General features: G+C 51.1%; 2 protein-coding genes across 2 annotated transcripts in view; one reads left to right on the top strand and one right to left on the bottom strand.

The window, feature by feature from the left end:
• The window catches only part of RCAN1 (regulator of calcineurin 1), a 112,628-nt gene extending 103,852 nt beyond the window's left edge, over positions 1-8,776 (bottom strand). Inside the window, exon 1 of the mRNA XM_075334997.1 lies at positions 8,462-8,776. Coding sequence (XP_075191112.1) covers positions 8,462-8,650 — 189 coding nt within the window. The 5' untranslated portion in view covers positions 8,651-8,776. The remainder of the gene's footprint in view (positions 1-8,461) is intronic.
• CLIC6 (chloride intracellular channel 6) overlaps positions 8,493-21,478 on the top strand; it is a 78,499-nt gene continuing 65,513 nt past the window's right edge. The window contains exon 1 of the mRNA XM_075334996.1: positions 8,493-8,872. The gene's annotated coding sequence lies outside the window, so the exon portion shown is untranslated. The remainder of the gene's footprint in view (positions 8,873-21,478) is intronic.

The following is a 21,478-nucleotide window of genomic DNA, read 5'->3' as shown; positions in this document are numbered from 1 at the left end:
TGTATGTAAAAAACAATTTGAGTTTCATCAGCGTCATCAGAGTGCCAGCTTTTATCATCAGTTTCATCAATTCTATGCTAGGAAGTGTCGCTTCTCATCCATTAGGCACAGGAGGGTACGAAATCCCAAAATGTGCTTTTGGAACTCCCGGGGGCGCGCGCGAGGGGTGCCCCCGGGGGCGCGCGCGAGGGGTGCCCCCGGGGGCGCGCGCGAGGGGTGCCCCCGGGGGCGCGCGCGAGGGGTGCCCCCGGGGGCGCGCGCGAGGGGTGCCCCCGGGGGCGCGCGCGAGGGGTGCCCCCGGGGGCGCGCGCGAGGGGTGCCCCCGGGGGCACGTGGCACCGGAAAGGTTAAGAAGTCTGGATGTTACTAGATGGAAAACAATGACAACCATCCAAAAGGTGGCAATAAAAAAACTCGTTCAGACAGTGTTCTCCTAAATAGAAACCCCGTGCCCGGAAGCGACGGCGGCATCAATGCGACGCGGCTGAATGTGGACACATCAGTTGTTAGCTATGGTACATATGTTTCTTGGAAAACAAGGAGACACTCAGTAACCGCTGCCGTGACCGTGGCTGCCACCGTTCCTGGGATTTTGGAGTCCTATAGTTATTGAGCAGCCAGTCAGGATTCAGGAAAAGCTGGGTGGCATTTCCTATTGTAGTTAATGAAGCGGCCATACTGGCAAATCACTCAGCTTTACTAAACATCCGATAAAGTAGAATATCTGCCAAGTGCAATTTTCAGCCCTTGCCTTGTAAAAGAAGGTTTCCGTCATTAACCCGGGGAGAGCGGCGCTCGGGAATTGTGAAGTAATGGAATCGGACAGGACTTGTTTCCATAAATTATCGTCCATAAATTACAGAGCGACGAATTTTCCAATAATATTAATGGAACAATTTCAGGCGAGGAATAAATCCGGTGACGGATAAATGGACACAACCTGGAAAATGGAAAGGAAAAAAATTCACAAGGGTCGACGATCTGCGAATCAGGGAGGAAAAAAAGGCACTAATTAAAGGGAAACTCTGATAAAGACCTTCATAATGAAGGATATGGGCAAGCGGGGATGGGGCCGGGCCGGGAGCAGTTTGGGTGGCAGCTGGGGTTCTGGGAACGGCCGGCTCACCCCTGTATACTCCGGGGACGCGCACACTACTCCGATTAGGTCGCATCAGCCAAAGCCGAAATCAAAGTATTGGTCCAGTGCCGAGGATATCCAGGGGCCCACCGAGCCTACGCCCCGGGAGACACCCCGCAATGGCCCATTGCAGCCGCCCTATAAAGGTCTTCCAATCAGGAAAATTTATAGCAGAACTACTTCCAGAATAAGCACCCATCTCCAAAACAGAGGTTCCTGACCTGCACCCCATCTGGTGAATATACCGCAATCCACGCCAGGACCGAGCGGAGACACGTGCCACCCTCACCATTCACTGCTATGGGAGGCAGCCGATTCCATGACACCCATGGTCAACACACAACGGCACACATGGGCAACCCCCGTTTCATGCGGTCCTCTCCCGGACTCGGTGGCCAGAAAAATAGATGTAGGAGGACCCTCATCTACCAGATGGCCATGCCATGTCCTGAGAGTATTCTAGAAAATGTCCGACAAGGTGCGTACACCTTTAAGTCATACCTTAAGCAGTGCATCCCTACTCCAACCACACCATGCCCCGCCACCCCTCACCTGTAAGCAGTGCACCCCTACTCCAACCACACCATGCCCCGCCACCCCTCACCTGTAAGCAGTGCACCCCTACTCCAACCACACCATGCCCCGCCACCCCTCACCTGTAAGCAGTGCATCCCTACTCCAACCACACCATGCCCCCCACCCCTCACCCTTAAGCAGTGCACCCCTACTCCAACCACACCATGCCCCCCACCCCTCACCTGTAAGCAGTGCACCCCTACTCCGACCACGCCATGCTCCACCACCCCTCACCCTTAAGCAGTGCACCCCTACTCCGACCACACCATGCCCCGCCACCACTCACCTGTTAGCAGTGCACCTCTACTCCAACCACACCATGCCCCGTCACCCCTCACCTGTAAGCAGTGCACCCCTACTCCAACCACACCATGCCCCGCCACCCCTCACCTGTAAGCAGTGCACCCCTACTCCAACCACACCATGCCCCGCCACCCCTCACCTGTAAGCAGTGCACCCCTACTCCAACCACACCATGCCCCGCCACCCCTCACCCTTAAGCAGTGCACCCCTACTCCAACCACACCATGCCCCCCACCCCTCACCCTTAAGCAGTGCACCCCTACTCCAACCACGCCATGCCACGCCACGCCACCCCTCACCCTTAAACAGTGCACCCCTACTCTGCCCATGCCTCACCATTGGGAGCCCGGATGCAGACCCTGCAGCACAAAATCCTGGTGCCAGAGCTAAATCCCACTAGCGGCCCATTTTTGTGCACAGTTTAGGACCTCTTTTTAGGTTGGGACATGCACAAATTTGCTGGGATTATTACCAAAAATTCTGAAGTTCCTCTAAACTTGGGGCAATATACAAGATGTGGGACCGCGTCATCCCTCAGGAGGAGGAGCACACAACAGTTTTTCGGCAATGACCCATCTACGCCCTCACAAGAGGGAGCAGAGATTTAACACTTTTGGGAGTCCAAGCTCTCAAATATCATGAATATAACAATGTATATAACTGACAAGCCCTGCATAACCAGCTATTGTTTCCTGTTATCAGCCGTCTTAAGTTGGAGGGCTTGTGTTGGTATTCAAAGGGATGGCTGCCTGGCAGTAATACATCTCTCTACCTCCGGCAATATTTACGCCTTTAATCCGGCGTCTGGTCATCCAGAACTTTCCATCATTTGGAAGAAAAGCAGAAATGGTGCATGCAGCAGAGAAAGAGTTAACTCAGTGAGAAAGGATGAAGCGGAGGAAGAGCAGAGAAGACGAGAAACCATTAACTTTCCCCCGGGGGTGAATATTTAATGCAGGAAATATTTATTTTCTCATATTTGGATGTGTCAGACGTTCTGGGTCACATTTTCTGGTACACTGATCCGCAATCCAGCTGTAATACAGCATCCGCTGATTTAAAGGGCCAGCGCCTTTCTGTTTTAGCTGTAACCAAAAAAGCAGGGGTGTGGGGGGGCATGCACAAGGGTTAAACCCATTCAACTGGTCCATTTCCAGTGCGGACCACCACTGTGGTAATAAATGCAATCACCTCCAAAGCACGGCTATACAAGAAAATAAGGCAGACGGCGCCCCCTACTGCAAACACATGCGCACTACAATAACTAGAATGACTAATCCGGCCAAATATTGTCCCGGATTGCAAATAACACGCTCACATGGCGCCCTCTAGTGTCCACTGCGAGATCATCCATGACCGGACAGGATTTAAAGCAGTTCTTAAAGGGGTTTTCTAGTTACAGAAAGCTCTTGCTCTCTTTTATTTAGAAAAAAAAAAAATTAAGTGTGCTTTACTCACGCTCCCCAGGTCCAACAGTTAGTCTATGCCACTCCCGATGTGTGTGACTGTCAGCAGCGTTACAGTCATGTTGTCAGCACTTCAGACAGTCAGCTCAGTGGCTCGTGCTGTCATCTCCGATGCTCAGCTTACTGATTGTCTGCAGCGCTCTTGACATCACGTCACAAAAGGCAGCAGGAGCTTCGGTAAAATCCTTTAAATGCTATAGTCCCCCATATTACATACAATAAAATCACATCCCCTCCTCCTGGACTGGGCACGGTTGAAGCGATGACTGTGTGGTGGCTCCTGGTGCTCCTCTGAGCGCTGCAGCCCATCAGCAGCCACTCGCTGTGCACCACAGCCGGCGCCCTGCGCAGGATCAGCTCCTGAACCCCCGCAGCCCAGCTATTCACCGGATGTGGTTGTGAAAGAGTCGTACATTGTGCACTATTAAAAAATAGATAAATAAAAAAAAAAAAAGACATTTCAGGACAGCTATGTAATGGGGAATATACCAGGGGTCGGGTCGTTCTATGTCTCAGGTAGGAGAGTGGCCGCCGCTCTATAGGAGAGTTTTCTTCTAGCTGCTTGTTAAGAAGATTTTGCCGCCACACACTGCCCTGACGTGCTCTTATAATGACGCTCTCCCAGCATGCACTGCTCACGTGGGCTCTAGAGACCGGGTCACAAAAGGCTGAACCAAGTCACATTGGGTAATGCAAGAAACGGGGAGGATGGAGGGTCCGGGAAGGATGGGGAGGGCAGAGGGGGAACCTGGGGAACAGATGGTCTGGGAAGGATGGGAAAGACAGAGGGGGGACAGGGGAGGATGGAGGGTGTGGGAAGGATGGTGAGGACAGGGGGGGGGGGGGGGGGAGACGGAGGGTCTGGGAAGGATGGAGAGAAAAGAGGGGGGACGAGGAGAACGGAGGGTCTGGGAAGGATGGAGAGAAAAGAGGGGGGACGAGGAGAACGGAGGGTCTGGGAAGGATGGAGAGAAAAGAGGGGGGACGAGGAGAACGGAGGGTCTGGGAAGGATGGAGAGGGGAACAAGAGGAGACGGGGGGGGGGGGGGGATGGAAGGGACAAGAGAGATGGGGAGGAAAGATGGGGAAACAAGAAGGGACTGGGAGGATGGAAAGGGGACAAGGAGGATGGAGGGTCCGGGAAGGATAGGGAGGACAGAGGGGATGGACGGGAGGGAATAGACAAAACAGGAGAACAGGGGCAGATGGGGAGGATAGAGGGTCTGGGAAGGATGGTGAGGACAGAGGGGGACGGGGAGAACGGAGGGTCTGGGAAGGATGGTGAGGACAGAGGGGGGACGGGGAGAACGGAGGGTCTGGGAAGGATGGAAAGGGGAACAAGAGGAGATGGGGGAGGACAAAAAGGGGACACAGAGGATGGAGAGTCCGGGGAGGACAGAGAGGGGAACGAGAGGGGACGAGGAAGATGGAAAGGTGACAAGGAGGATGGAGGGACCATGAAGGATGGGGAGGACAGAGGGGATGGATGGGAGGGAATAGACGAAACGGGAGAACAGGGGCAGAAGGGAAGGATGGAGGCTCCGGGAGGGATGAGGAGGACGGCAGGAGAGGATGAAGGGTCTGGGAGAACAGGATTGGGATGGGGAAGACCGGAGGGGAAACAGGAGGGGGCGGGAGAACAGGGGCAGATGGGGAAGATGGATGGTCCGGGAGGGATGGGGAAGACGGGAGGGGGACGGGGATATGGGTGGGACAGGAGGGGACAAGAAGGCCACTATTACTGCTTTTTGTTAACCCCTTCTTGATTGGTTATTGCCCAGCCCCCACTCCTGTTTTTGCTTTACAGTATCATGTACAAGAGGATCAGGAAAAACAAAAACTTCCAAACCACAGTGAAAAATGCTACAAAACGCAATTCCACCATTGTTTTTTTGTTTTGTTTATTTTTTTTTTTAAGATTTTTACTGTGTAAAAGAAATGACATGTCAAAACTATTCTCCAGGTCAGTGGGACTACAGCAATGCCAAACCCATGGTGGCTCAGTGGTTAGCACTGCGGTCTTGCATATCTGGGGTCCTGGGTTCAAATCCCACCAAGGACGCAATCTGCAAGGAGTTTGTATGTTCTCCCCGTGTTTGCGTGGGTTTCCTCCGGGGTCTCTGGTTTCCTCCCACACTCCAAAGACATACAGATAGGGACTCGAGATTGTGAGCCCCAATGGGGACAGTGTTGCCAATGTATGTAAAATGCTGTGGAATATGTTAGCACTATATAAATGAATAAAATTTAATATATATATATTATTTTTCATTTTTATTTCATTAGGGGGGGGTTTGGTCTGTTTTGCTCTATAATACTGGGGAAATTAAAGTGCGGTGCGATCGAGATGTCAGTGCTTGACGGTGGCATATAGATGGTTATACAGGCGCAGCAGGGGGTGAGTAGCAGAAGTTTTGGTGTACGACTGCTGCAGCTCCTGAGCCGCCTCCACACTCCGGCACCAGAGTTGCAGCTCCTGAGCCGCCTCCACACTCCGGCACCAGAGTTGCAGCTCCTGAGCCGCCTCCACACTCCGGCACCAGAGTTGCAGCTCCTGAGCCGCCTCCACACTCCGGCACCAGAGTTGCAGCTCCTGAGCCGATTTTTCTGGACAGTTCACCAAAAGATTAAGGACAAATAATATTCATTACAGAAAACCATAATCCTCTGTGATGATCAGTGATCACTGCCCAGAATCTATCAGACGTCAGCGCAGTCACTGTACAATGTATAATGTTTTCTCACAAGGATCTGTATTAGTGTCTTCAGCTTCGGGACAAAAAAAAAACAGATTCCTGAAAATTTTTTAGATGGGGCAAAGACAGTGTTATTTTTACAGACGGGTCCAGTTGGTGACACAAACAGACACCCAAATTGGGATGTACCAGTATAATCTATGTGGTGAGGGAGATCAGGGGTCTCCCCAAAACACTAATATCTGTTACCAATTATAGCAATCTGGCACGGACAACGGACATGTGCCGTATATACCCACCTACCTGGTACCCCCCACTGCCCCCGGACATGTGCCGTATATACCCACCTACCTGGTACCCCCCGCTGCCCCCGGACATGTGCCGTATATATCCACCTACCTGGTGCCCCCCGCTGCCCCCGGACATGTGCCGTATATACCCACCTACCTGGTGCCCCCCACTGCCCCCGGACATGTGCCGTATATACCCACCTACCTGGTGCCCCCCGCTGCCCCCGGACATGTGCAGTATATACCCACCTACCTGGTGCCCCCGGACATGTGCCGTATATACCCACCCACCTACCTGGTGCCCCCTGCTGCCCCCCGCCATGCGTCCTGTATACCCACCTACCTGGTGCCCCCTGCTGCCCCCCGCCATGCGTCCTGTATACCCACCTACCTAGTGCCCCCCGCCATGCGTCCTGTATACCCACCTACCTGCTGCCCCCAGCCATGTGTCCTGTATACCCACCTACCTGGTGCCCCCCGCTGCCCCCGGACATGTGCAGTATATACCCACCTACCTAGTGCCCCCCGCTGCCCCCGGACATGTGCAGTATATACCCACCTACCTGGTGGCCCCCGGACATGTGCAGTATATACCCACCTACCTGGTGCCCCCCGCCATGCGTCCTGTATACCCACCTACCTGGTGCCCCCTGCTGCCCCCGGACATGTGCAGTATATACCCACCTACCTGGTGCCCCTCGCTGCCCCCGGACATGGGCAGTATATACCCACCTACCTGGTGCCCCCCGCTGCCCCCGGACATGTGCCGTATAGACCCACCTACCTGGTGCCCCCCCGCTGCCCCCGGACATGTGCCGTACAGACCCACCTACCTGGTGCCCCCTGCTACCCCCGGACATGTGCCGTATATACCCACCTACCTGGTGCCCCCGGACATGTGCCGTATATACCCACCTACCTGGTGCCCCCTGCTGCCCCCCGCCATGCGTCCTGTATACCCACCTACCTGGTGCCCCCTGCTGCCCCCCGCCATGCGTCCTGTATACCCACCTACCTAGTGCCCCCCGCCATGCGTCCTGTATACCCACCTACCTGCTGCCCCCAGCCATGTGTCCTGTATACCCACCTACCTGGTGCCCCCCGCTGCCCCCGGACATGTGCAGTATATACCCACCTACCTAGTGCCCCCCGCTGCCCCCGGACATGTGCAGTATAGACCCACCTACCTGGTGGCCCCCGGACATGTGCAGTATATACCCACCTACCTGGTGCCCCCCGCCATGCGTCCTGTATACCCACCTACCTGGTGCCCCCTGCTGCCCCCGGACATGTGCAGTATATACCCACCTACCTGGTGCCCCCCGCCATGCGTCCTGTATACCCACCTACCTAGTGCCCCCCGCTGCCCCCGGACATGTGCAGTATATACCCACCTACCTGGTGGCCCCCGGACATGTGCAGTATATACCCACCTACCTGGTGCCCCCCGCCATGCGTCCTGTATACCCACCTACCTGGTGCCCCCTGCTGCCCCCGGACATGTGCAGTATATACCCACCTACCTGGTGGCCCCCGGACATGTGCAGTATATACCCACCTACCTGGTGGCCCCCGGTCATGTGCAGTATATACCCACCTACCTGGTGGCCCCCGGACATGTGCAGTATATACCCACCTACCTGGTGGCCCCCGGACATGTGCAGTATATACCCACCTACCTGGTGCCCCCTGCCATGCGTCCTGTATACCCACCTACCTAGTGCCCCCCGCTGCCCCCAAACACGTACCCTGTATACCCACCTACCTGGTGCCTACCGACACGTGCCATCTGACATTTCCAGGAGGAATAACAGAGGACCATTACAATGTAAAACAACATACAGTGCTGCCCTGCATAGGATTCACCAGCAGATAACCCCATTTTTGGGCCCCAGTAATAAGGGCTGCACCAGGCTCCCTGCCCCGGGGTCTCCTGTGCCCCCAGAGATGCCAGCTGCGGCCCCCTCCCCCAATCCTGCAGCCTGCACTCACCCTGCAGCGGAAGTCATAGAAGACCCCGACCTCCAGGTTGCAGCAGATGACGGAGGAGGGCAGAGCGCGGAGGTCGATAGCCTCCATATCGATATCCAGGAAATCCCAGTCGTTTCCGGCCAGCTGAGAGCCGGGGGCCTCCTCACACCCCCCGAGGTGGGCAGCGAACTCCCGCAAGGCCCGGTCCATGACGTCAGCACCGGCACAGCCGTCAATCACGATGACATCACTGACAGAAACCTGTGTGCGGCGGCCGGAACATCGCGAGCCAATGTATCAACTTCTTACTGCCCGCTGACGTCACGGCGCCGCCGCAGCGACACCTGCCGGTGACTGCTGGCAACGACCACTGCAGCGCCGCCTGCGCTCGACTGAGGCTCATGCAACAGCGACATCTGCTGTTCAAATGTGGTAAGTACAGCTGCGGCCTGAAAAAGCGGACAGCGCCACCTGGCGGCGACCAGTGGGAAATGCACCTGGCAATCACATTTTCTATGCTGCCAATTTCAATTTTTTTACGTTTTTATTCTCCCTTTATCAGTAATAACTTTTTTTCTTTTCTGAAAACTAGTAAAAAAAAAATTCCAAGTGAAATAGTGCAAAGTAAGAAAAAAAAACCAACACCGTTCCATCATTGTTGTATGGGTTTTGCTTTCACTGCGTTCTTTGTGCAATAAGAATATCCGGCTCATATGATTCTGCAGATCAGTACGATTACTGCGATATCAAACTTGGATAGTTTTTTTCATTATTTAATGTAAAAAAAAAAATTGTGAAAAACATTATCGTCTTTTTCCAAAACCCGCAGTGTTTTTATTTTTCTGTGGACGCGATACGCGGTTTCAGAGTACATACAATGTGTGATCGCTTTTCATTTTACATTTGTAGGGGGAAATGACCACAAAAGAGAGGTTGTCTTATGTTATTAAAGAGTTAAAACTGGAAAATGCAAGGAAAAATAAGCAATTTTGCAAATAATTTTTTATGAAAAATCTCAAAAAGAGGGATTATTAATTCTATAGTTTACTGCTCTTTCCTAGATAAGGATTACGCACATACAAGCTCTTGGATATAGAGCTTGTAAGTGCTGCTATGATGCAGGCGAGATCCAGAGCCGTCAGTGCTGGCAGCATTGGAGGGTGCTGCTGGCTAGAACCGTCCATCTTTGGGAGCGCGCTGCGGCAGGGTGGGAGGCAGAGGAAAATAGGAACATCATGACCAAACCCCTTTAGATGCAACTGCCAGAGAACAACAATTGCATTTAAGGGGAATCTATCAGCACCATCCACCCCTTTTTCCTCAATTACCCCCCCCCCCCCACAGTTTTTTGGGGGGGATGGGGGGATTGGATTGTTCTGACAGATTCCCTTTAGGCTCTGTGCCCACTATGAGATTTTGGTGAGTTTTTACCGCTATGTATTTTCGCAGCGCCTTACAGTTCCAACAAAGTGGATGTGATTGATAGAAATCTCCGGCCCTCTGCGCTTCTCTTTTACTCAGCATGAACTGATTTGCGGTGCGGGCTTCAGATCAAAAACATGCCAATTTCTTCTGCGATTAGATACGTGCGGTTTCTGGTGGCGCAGTGGATAACGTAACTGGCAAAGAGATCTCCCTATTAAATGGGAAAGAAGAAAAAAAATAAAAAATAAATAAAGAAAAAAAAAGGAAAAAAAACTAAAGAAAAGGACAAAAAAAAAGGAAAAGTAGATCCCGCACACCTAATAAAGAAAAAAAAGAAAGAAAAAACATGAAACAAAAAGAAAAAGGAGAAAAGAAAGAAAAAATAGAACCCCCACACCTAATAAAGAAAAAAAATGAAAAAAAAGAGTAAAGAAAAAGAAAAAATAGAACCCGCACACCTAATGAAGAAAAAAAAGGAAAAAACATAGAACCCCTACACCTAATAAAGAAGAAAAAAGGAAAAAAATAGAACCTGTACATCTATTAAAGAAGAAAAAGAAAGAATAAAAAAAAGGAAAAAATACAATCCGCACACCTAATAAAGAAGAAAAAATCGAAAAAAGGAAAGAAAATAATGGAACCCACAGACCTAATAAAGAAGAAAAAAAAAAGAATAAAAACGAAAGAAAAAATAGAACCCGCACACCTAATAAAGAAGAAAAAAAGAAAAAAAAAGGAAAGAAAAAAATAGCACTTGCATACCTAATAAAGAAGAAGAATATGAAAACAGAAATAAAAGGAAAGAAAAAATAGAACATACACACACCTAATAAAGAAAAAAAAGGAAAGAAAAAATAGAACCCACACATCTAATAAAGAAAAGTAAAGAAAACATAGAACCCCCACACCTAAAAAAGAAAAGAAAAAATACAACCCCCACACCTAAAAAAGGAAAAAACAGAAACCCCCCACGTAAAATAGAAAAAAAAGAAAAAATAGAACCCACACATCTAATAAAGAAGAAAAAAAGTAAAGAAAACATAGAACCCCCACACCTAAAAAAGAAGAAAAAAAGGAAAGAAAAAAATAGCACTTGCATACCTAATAAAGACGAAAAATATGAAAACAGAAATAAAAGGAAAGAAAAAATAGAACACGTACACCTAATAAAGAAAAAAAAAAGAAAGAATAAAAAAGAAATAATAGAACCCACACACCTAATAAAGAAGAAAAAAAAGGAAAGAAAAAATAGAACCCCCACACCTAATAAAGAAGAAAAAAATAAAAAAATAGAACCCGCACACCTAATAAAGAAGAAAAAAATAAAAAAATAGAACCCGCACACCTAATAAAGAAGAAAAAAATAAAAAAATAGAACCCGCACATCTAATAAAGAAGAAAAAAAGTAAAGAAAACATAGAACCCCCACACCTAATAAGGAAGAAAAAAAGAAAAAAAGAAAAAATAGAACCCCCACACCTAATAAAGAAAAAAAAAGAAAGAATAAAAAAAGAAAAAAATAGAACCCCCACACCTAAAAAAGAAAAAAACAGAAAAAAAATCGAACCCCCACACCTAAAATAGAAAAAAAAGAAAAAAATAAAACCCGCCCACCTTACAAAAGGAAAAAATGAAAAAAAAGAAACAAAATAAAGAAAAAATAAAACCCGCACACCTTTTTTATCATTAATGATGACCAGTTGCACAATCCACCATGTGGACATTATACAGACATCTACACACCCGGTGCGGCCGCACACTGCGATTAATGATTATATGAAATATCACTAGAAATGTTAAAAACGTAAGGTATTTACTTAGCAATTTTTGATCAAAGAGCGGAAAAGCCTCCAACCATGTCACGTGACCCCAATATGGATGGTCCCTACACTAATAGCCGAGCGCCCCATGTGCAAAACCAGCCTCATGTGAATGGGGAGGGAAAAGTGAACCCGGCAGAGCTACAACTACAGCTTTGGCTGGAAACACACTTATGCGTGTAAAATTGGTGCGAGTCTCATGCTAGAAAGTTGCATGAGCTCTGTTCACGTTACGATCAGTGTGCAATGCAACTGCACTGCGATCCTGGGATTTTTCTCATGATTGCAGTGCGTGCGTATGGGATCCGTTTTTACTATGTCATCTGCCATTCAGCTCTGCTACATGGCCGCTGACAGCAGCCACAGACAGAGCCATGTAGCAGAGCTGAATGGCCGGTGACAGCAGACACAGACAGAGCCATGTAGCAGAGCTGAATGGCCGCTGACAGCAGACACAGACAGAGCCATGTAGCAGAGCTGAATGGCCGCTGACAGCAGACACAGACAGAGCCATGTAGCAGAGCTGAATGGCTGCTGACAGCAGACACAGACAGAGCCATGTAGCAGAGCTGAATGGCCGGTGACAGCAGACACAGACAGAGCCATGTAGCAGAGCTGAATGGCCGGTGACAGCAGACACAGACAAAGCCATGTAGCAGAGCTGAATGGCCACTGACAGCAGACACAGACAGAGCCATGTAGCAGAGCTGAATGGCCGCTGACAGCAGACACAGACAGAGCCATGTAACAGAGCTGAATGGCCACTGACAGCAGACACAGACAGAGCCATGTAGCAGAGCTGAATGGCTGCTGTCAGCAGACACAGACAGAGCCATGTAGCAGAGCTGAATGGCCACTGACAGCAGACACAAGCAGAGTCATGTAGCAGAGCTGAATGGCCAGTGACAGCAAACACAGACAGAGCCATGTAGCAGAGCTGAATGGCCGGTGACAGCAGACACAGACAGAGCCATGTAGCAGAGCTGAATGGCCGGTGACAGCAGCCACAGACAGAGCCATGTAGCAGAGCTGAATGGCCACTGACAGCAGACACAGACAAAGCCATGTAGCAGAGCTGAATGGCTGCTGACAGCAGACACAGACAGAGCCATGTAGCAGAGCTGAATGGCCGCTGACAGCAGACACAGACAGAGCCATGTAGCAGAGCTGAATGGTCGCTGACAGCAGACACAGACAGAGCCATGTAGCAGAGCTGAATGGCCGCTGACAGCAGACACAGACAGAGCCATGTAGCAGAGCTGAATGGCTGCTGACAGCAGACACAGACAGAGCCATGTAGCAGAGCTGAATGGCCGGTGACAGCAGACACAGACAAAGCCATGTAGCAGAGCTGAATGGCCACTGACAGCAGACACAGACAGAGCCATGTAGCAGAGCTGAATGGCTGCTGTCAGCAGACACAGACAGAGCCATGTAGCAGAGCTGAATGGCCACTGACAGCAGACACAAGCAGAGTCATGTAGCAGAGCTGAATGGCCAGTGACAGCAAACACAGACAGAGCCATGTAGCAGAGCTGAATGGCCACTGACAGCAGACACAGACAGAGCCGCACAATCAGAATGAAGTCGGATGAACGTCACCCGACGTCATTGTCATCCCGCGGCTCTGTCTGTGTGGCATGGCCTGATTTTCGGTCACTGGTGAAGGTCTCTCCGGTGACCGCAAATCCCATGAGTGACAGAAGTGATCTGCGCTATCAGCGGTGCCGTCACTGAGGTTACCCGCAGCCACAGCTGAAGTGATCCCACTGAGATCTGTGGCCGCGGGTAACCTGAGTGACGTCATCGCTGATAGCGCGACTCACTTCAGTCGCTGCGGGGAGCTCACAGAGAGCGGTCGTGGTCTGTGACCGCTCTCTGTCATCTTCTGATGTAGCAGAGCTGAAAGCGTCGTGGGACCTCTGTGGATTACGTCGGACATGGAGAGGTATTTGGGGACTTTAATAAAGTGGTGAAAGAGGTTGTTGTTTTTTGTCATTTATTACAAATAAAGGATTTTTGGATGTGTGTGTTTATTTTCTTTAACTAACAGGTTAATCATGGAAGGTATCCATGATTAACCTAGGACTTAGTGGCAGCTATGGGCTGCTGCCATTAACTCCTTATTACCTCGATTGCCACCGCACCAGGGCAATTTGGGATGAGCCGGGTACAGTCCTGGAACTGTCGCATCTAATGGATGCGGCAATTCCGGGCGGCTGCAGGCTGATATTTTTAGGGTGGGGGGGCTCACCATAACGTGGCGCTACCCATCCTGAGAATACCAGCCTTCAGCCATGTGGCTTTACCCTGGCTGGTATCAAAATTTGGGGGAACCGCACGCCGTTTTTTTAAAATTATTTAATCATTTTTTTACTTCATGATATAGACCCGCCCACCGCCAGCTGTGATTGGTTGCAGTGAGACAGCTGTCACTCATCGTGGGGGCGTGTCTGACTGCAACCAATCATAGGCGCCGGTGGGTGGGGAAAGCAGTGAATACGAGATTGAATAATGGGCGGCCGGCATTTTCAAAAGAGGAGAAGCCGCTGGAGCAGTGTGAATGCCGTGCAGCGCCGCGCCGGTGATCGGGGATCGGTGAGTATCACAGAAGGGGGGAGAGGGATAGACCGACATGGACAGAGAGAGAGAGAGAAAGACCGACCGAGAGAGATTAGAGACCGAGAGGGAGAGACCGACTGACAGAGATAGAGATTGACAGACATTGTGAGACCTCACTCATTTCCTGTGTTTTCTGAAACATGCGATAAATGTATTTAGAAAAGCGGATGTCACAAGGATGGTGTGAGTGCCGGTCCGTGTGACATCCGTTTATTTACCCGCTCCCATAGACTTGTGTGGCGCCCCTGAGGCTTCCGTCTCCACAGGGACATTGCACCCCAGCCAGACCAGCCAGAGGTGTGATGTCCCATCCTGGGTAAGGACAAGGGTAAACGCCGGTTCACAGGCAAATTCACACTACACCTATTGTTAGGCATATTTTGGGACCGGAGATAGTGGCAGCTACCCCCATGCTGCATGCTGGGGGGCCGTAAGACCCATCTCTTCTCCCATAGGGTGGGGCCTAGCAACGGGGAAAGTGGGAGGAGCCAACAGAAAGTTAGAGCAGATACAGGAAGGTCAAGTGTAGTGAGAAGTAGGGAGTTGGAGAGTGAGGAAGTGGAGGAGGAGAGGGAGGTTGACACCTCAGGAAAGTAACAGAGAGAGAAGTTTCCTGGTGGAGATCCTGGGGCCCGGCTAGGCCCAGGTGACACCACAGACAGTAAAAAAAGGATTCCAGGGCCACGGAAGGCTTTCAAGCTCGTGGCCAGTTCCACTAAACCATCGGGTGGAGGGATCAGGCTGCAATCGGGGACGGTCCCCAGACAGAGGGAAGAAAGACATTGCCAGAAAGTGACACCGAGGCCCAGGGTGGCTGCAAGCGCCCCGGGCCACAACCTGCCGTAGATCCCCTGGGAAGAGGGCAAGATTCCAGCCAGGCAAGCCTTCTTGACCAGACTCTATGGTGGAGGCCGAGACAAGTTTATCTATAAAGGGCAAGGCTCTGAAGTCAGTCGAGGAAAGAGACACAAACAAGGGTGCACCGGCATTTACCTGAAGAACTACCCGGGATTGGCGGAGGTCCCTGACAGTGAATTTCAGCAATCCAAAGGCAACCATTTTGCTGCAGCCCTGGAACAGTGAGTAAAAACCTTGAAACTGCACCCCCTGGTGTTGCTTCCTTTATTTTGCCCTGCACTGCACCATTTCCAAAGCACTATAGACTTTAATAAGCACCAATGGCTGCCCCGGGGCACCGCTCCACCTGTGGGGAGCAGAACCATCCCAGCTGCTAATCCTTCAGCCCCGGAGGTCCCATCCAGCAGCGGCGGCTCCATAGCCGCAATCCACAGGTGGCGTCAAATATATAGGTCAAAGCCAAATGCCAGGAAGTATCAACAACAAAGAAGCTTTATTTAAAACGTGACATATGAACAAGAGACAAAAATACCATAAAAACACAATTAATAATAATAGGTGTAGAAATCATCATTGTGATGTAGTCTTAACCCTTCACGACCAAGGGCGTACCATTACCTGCTTGGTCCTGTCCCTGACTTTGATGCGAGCTCAGGCGCTGAGGCCACATTAATCCCAGCACATGTCTGCTGATCTGATCATCTGAAATGTGCAGCTAACAGGCGTAGGTGGATCAGAGATCGGAGATCCACCTGCACCTGTTAACTCGTTAGATTGCGCTGTTCCCCGCTGTCAGCGGACCTCCCATGATGCAATTGTGACTCCCCTGGACTATTCAGGTCGTCACAGGGTTCTGTACAAACTGCCCTCCCCGTGCAGTGTTCAACCCCCCATGGTTCTGGGTCTCCATCCTGCAGTACTGCCTCCACCAGCATTCACAAATCCTAGATACACCTTGCACCACACCTGTCAGGCACACCAGTGGGCTGCTTAAGCAGGAATAGGGCTGTCCACCTAGGGGTCAGGCAGGGAGGTGGGAGGTGTCAAGTTAGTTGAGTGGTAGCCCTCGAGCTGTGAGGAGCTCTGAGGAAGCTGGGAGTTGGAGCTCCCAGGGGAGAAGAGAACTAGGTCGCAGACGCTGGTCTGGCCCTAGAGGAGTCGGACCACCGGTCACAGGGGATTGAGGCTAGGTGTCTGGAACCCATCAAGGAGGACAGCCTGGTCCTATCACCGGTCCGGGACCGAAGGCACGGCAGGATACACGGATCCTAGGTCGGGGAGAAGCTTCAGGCGACCCGGCAATTAACCTGAGGAGAACAGGGCCTTTATGGACTGTTCCCACCAGCTCAGAGATCGGGGGCACTAGCGCAACGAGGGGGATAGGGCTTTCCTTGCAAGCAGCCCATTAAAATCCCAAGCATGAGCTCCTGAGAGCAGGCTCCTTCACTTAGCCACAGTGGGGAGCAGGGCCCGGAAAGCTCCAAGCTACTGGGCCACAACGGACAATCTAAAACTTAGTGCCAGGAGGCAGGTTACGGACCACCAACAGCACTGCAGGGGACGGGACCCGGACGAGCTCCCCTTAAGAGACAGGGACACCCAGAGACTTGGTTTACCCTGTCAGCGTCTGCTTCATTGCTGAGTGAGTACCCGACTGATCCCTGCACTGAGTCCCAACACCTTCAAACAGAGTCCCGAGGCCTGTCCCTACCCGTGGAGGGCAACATCACCTAGCTGCCCCACTCCATCACCCCGGGTACTCCCAACAGCAGCGGCGGTACTCACATTTACCATACACCACGGGTGGTGTCACGAACTATACCAAATCCTTTGTACATACTCCCCTTTCATTAGAGTGTGACCCCTAAGCCCCCGGGTCCGGAGACCCTCGAGCCACGAGCGATCACCACCCCCAGATCTGAGCGGTTCGATCCGCTGCAGGGGCGGCACACAATCAAGAGGCACCAATGGGTTGTTATGACAGCCAGGGGGTCAGCTGATTACCCCTGTCACTGCCATGACTGACTTCCTGTGAATGCTGGCACACCCACCAGGGCCGTGGGGGCTACTTGGAACTGGGCCGCGGTTCTGTTTGGGGAAGATGCCACGGCGGCAGGGCCTGACTCCGTGACCCTGGCGTTGTCGTTTAATGTGAGGTGGTAGGGATATTTACAGTTAGGTCCAGAAATATTTGGACAGTGACACAAGTTTTGTTATTTTAGCTGTTTACAAAAACATGTTCAGAAATACAATTATATATATAATATGGGCTGAAAGTGCACACTCCCAGCTGCAATATGAGAGTTTTCACATCCAAATCGGAGAAAAGGTTTAGGAATCATAGCTCTGTAATGCATAGCCTCCTCTTTTTCAAGGGACCAAAAGTAATTGGACAAGGGACTCTAAGGGCTGCAATTAACTCTGAAGGCGTCTCCCTCGTTAACCTGTAATCAATGAAGTGAAGTAGTTAAAAGGTCTAGGGTTGATTACAGGTGTGTGGTTTTGCATTTGGAAGCTGTTGCTGTGACCAGACAACATGCGGTCTAAGGAACTCTCAATTGAGGTGAAGCAGAACATCCTGAGGCTGAAAAAAGAGAAAAAATCCATCAGAGAGATAGCAGACATGCTTGGAGTAGCAAAATCAACAGTCGGGTACATTCTGAGAAAAAAGGAATTGACTGGTGAGCTTGTGAACTCAAAAAGGCCTGGGCGTCCACGGATGACAACAGTGGTGGATGATCGCCACATACTTTCTTTGGTGAAGAAGAACCCGTTCACAACATCAACTGAAGTCCAGAACACTCTCAGTGAAGTAGGTGTATCTGTCTCTAAGTCAACTGTAAAGAGAAGACTCCATGAAAGTAAATACAAAGGGTTCACATCTAGATGCAAACCATTCATCAATTCCAAAAATAGACAGGCCAGAGTTACATTTGCTGAAAAACACCTCATGAAGCCAGCTCAGTTCTGGAAAAGTATTCTATGGACAGATGAGACAAAGATCAACCTGTACCAGAATGATGGGAAGAAAAAAGTTTGGAGAAGAAAGGGAACGGCACATGATCCAAGGCACACCACATCCTCTGTAAAACATGGTGGAGGCAACGTGATGGCATGGGCATGCATGGCTTTCAATGGCACTGGGTCACTTGTGTTTATTGATGACATAACAGCAGACAAGAGTAGCCGGATGAATTCTGAAGTGTACCGGGATATACTTTCAGCCCAGATTCAGCCAAATGCCGCAAAGTTGATCGGACAGCGCTTCATAGTACAGATGGACAATGACCCCAAGCATACAGCCAAAGCTACCCAGGAGTTCATGAGTGCAAAAAAGTGGAACATTCTGCAATAACCAAGTCAATCACCAGATCTTAACCCAATTGAGCATGCATTTCACTTGCTCAAATCCAGACTTAAGACGGAAAGACCCACAAACAAGCAAGACCTGAAGGCTGCGGCTGTAAAGGCCTGGCAAAGCATTAAGAAGGAGGAAACCCAGCGTTTGGTGATGTCCATGGGTTCCAGACTTAAGGCAGTGATTGCCTCCAAAGGATTCGCAACAAAATATTGAAAATAAAAATATTTTTTTTGGGTTTGGTTTATTTGTCCAATTACTTTTGACCTCCTAAAATGTGGAGTGTTTGTAAAGAAATGTGTACAATTCCTACAATTTCTATCAGATATTTTTGTTCAAACCTTCAAATTAAACGTTACAATCTGCACTTGAATTCTGTTGTAGAGGTTTCATTTCAAATCCAATGTGGTGGCATGCAGAGCCCAACTCGCGAAAATTGTGTCACTGTCCAAATATTTCTGGACCTAACTGTACATGGGATGATAGTTCATGACACCACCCGTGGTATGCGGCAAGATATGTGCCACCGCTGCTATTCAGTTTCCCCTGGGGTTCATGTTGAAGCAGCTGAGTTGCAGGGCTGCAGGTGCAGACAATAATGGGGAAATACAGGAATGCAGTGACAAGTTCTTTACTCACAGTTTATGGTTCCAGGTTACCACGACTAGTCGGATGCTGCTCTCGGAGTGCTGGGTCCTGCTTACGTAAGGCGACAGCTAAGGTGCAACTTGCCCTAACCACGGCCTAATGGAGTGTCGCTAAATAAGTCTCGCCTCCTCTTTACCTGGGAACGGGATACCACACCTCTGGCTGATTTGCAGTACCTCTGTGGTGACTGGAGCCTCAGGGGCGCTACATTCCCCCACAGCAAATCCCAGCACGTCTGCGGGCTGGAACAGAAAAAGAAATACAACTGGTGTTAGGACTTGCAAAATTTTGATATGCAGTGTAACAGGTAACATTAAAACATTTCATCCCTTTATGGGAGGCACCATTTCTTTAATGTTTCAAACATGATAAAACGTTACAATAGAATATAAAACTTTGCAATAAAACATCACTTCAACATATTAACATTTTTCAGGAATCCATGATGATTAACTCTCCGAGTGTCCTATGTCACCTACTCCACGTATAAGCAGTAAAAGCAGCATAACAAGTGGGGGACCCGCCACCAACAAACACCCAACGCAGGCTCTGGGCGTGGCGACAGAGCGTTCCTGACCACTCTTCGTTTCTACAGCCACGCCAGACTGGTTTTAACTACTGTGGTCCTTTAAATTTTCTTGAGAGCACTCTAACAAGGTGCTAATGTCGCGGGCGGAGGGGCCGCGCTCGCTACGCTCGGGTCCGGGGCTTCTGCTGCTGCTCGGTGGCTCGAGCAGTGGGCCGGACCTGGGGACTCGAGCAGCGCTCCTCGCCCACGAGTGAAAAGGGGGTGGTTTGTTTTGGGAGATAGTTTGTGACGCCACCCACGGGTCGTGGTGATGATGGGCACCACCGCTGCTGGTGACGGGGATCCCGGGAGCGATGGCAGGGAGCAGCTAGGATGTTGGTGATACCTCCGTGGGTAGGGGTTAGTGATCCCGGGGCCCGGTGGTGAATGGATTGGAGGGCTGCTGGGCGGAGTGCTGTGGTGCGGTGCCTGATGGCACTATTGTACTCACAAGTAAACCACACAGAGTCACTGGTAAACTAGAAACTGCCGGAGTCCACAGCCTTCGGTGCGGAGGGTGTTTGGGGTCCCACACGCAGTACAGCAGGATCCTGTTCTTGTTTTGCAGCCAGACGCTTCTTTCTCCTTCCTCAGTCGGGAACGGGGAGCCCACTCCCCCTGCAGTGATCCGGGTCGCCCCTTGATGCCGACGGGCCACTACCTTGCCCCGGCCACCTCGGGCCCCTTCCTCACACTTCCCTTCCTTATAGAAGCCAGGAGCTATCCTCCCCTGGTCTGCTTTCTTCACACTCCAAACTCACTCTGCTCCAGCCCCTCACCTCCTGCTCTGTTTAGCTCTTACACTGGGGGAGGGGAAAGGGGGGTCTGTCCTGCTGCACTGGTGTGGGATCAGGTTACCAAGGAGGAGAATGGCCTGCACTTTGCTGGATTTATGCAGGCTCTGTGACACCCTGGTTTTGCCAGGGCGTCACACACCCCCTTGGTAAAACACAGCCCGTCTTCGGGCTGTCTGGGCATCGACATTTATTGTAACGGGAAAAAGAAAGTGCACGCATTACAACTATACATCTTAACACATCGGGAGGTACGTTTACTAAAACTTTAAACTGTTCTGCCATCCCCACCTGCGGTGTAGACGGCCCCCTCCGGAACTTGAGGACATTCAGCAGGGGTGACAGTCCATAAAACAGTCAACTTTTTAACTTGCGGGTAGCCGTCCATGTTCCGCTACCGTCACTGCTGCCGCCACTCCCAGTACGGGCCACGGGTCCCGTGCTCTGCCTCCTGCTCAGGAGCCAGGCCCACTCAGATGCCCTCGGCGCCGGTTACAACCGGCCTCGCTAACTGCTGAAGGCCCCATCGCTCAGTGGCCTGCTCCTCCTCCCTGCAGGTGCACTCCGGCTGCTCCACAGCCGGGACGGGGTACCTGGGAGCGGCTGGCGCCGCATCTGGGGCAGACGTCCGGTCGGGTGTCGCCTCTGCTGTGGTTGGGCGGACTGCCGGGGCTGACGTCATCACCGTTGCGGCCGGGCGGACTGCCGGAGCCGACGTCATCACCGTTGCGGCTACTGCTTCCAGGAACCAGACGGGTGCAGAGTCCTGGCGTCCCTGCTCTTTATGCCTTCGGTTACATCAGGCACACCTGCACCCGCCCCCCCCCCCCCTTGGTTCTTTCTAGCACTTCCCTCTTCTGGGGGTGGGGCTTCACTTTCGCGCCTTCCCTGCTCGGGGAAGACGCTCGAGCGGGAAACCTTCGCGCCAAAGATGGCGGAACTTCA

This window comes from Anomaloglossus baeobatrachus, chromosome 2, assembly GCF_048569485.1.
Source record: "Anomaloglossus baeobatrachus isolate aAnoBae1 chromosome 2, aAnoBae1.hap1, whole genome shotgun sequence".
NCBI lineage: Eukaryota > Metazoa > Chordata > Amphibia > Anura > Aromobatidae > Anomaloglossus > Anomaloglossus baeobatrachus.
This window is presented reverse-complemented; position numbering and strand designations above follow the sequence as displayed.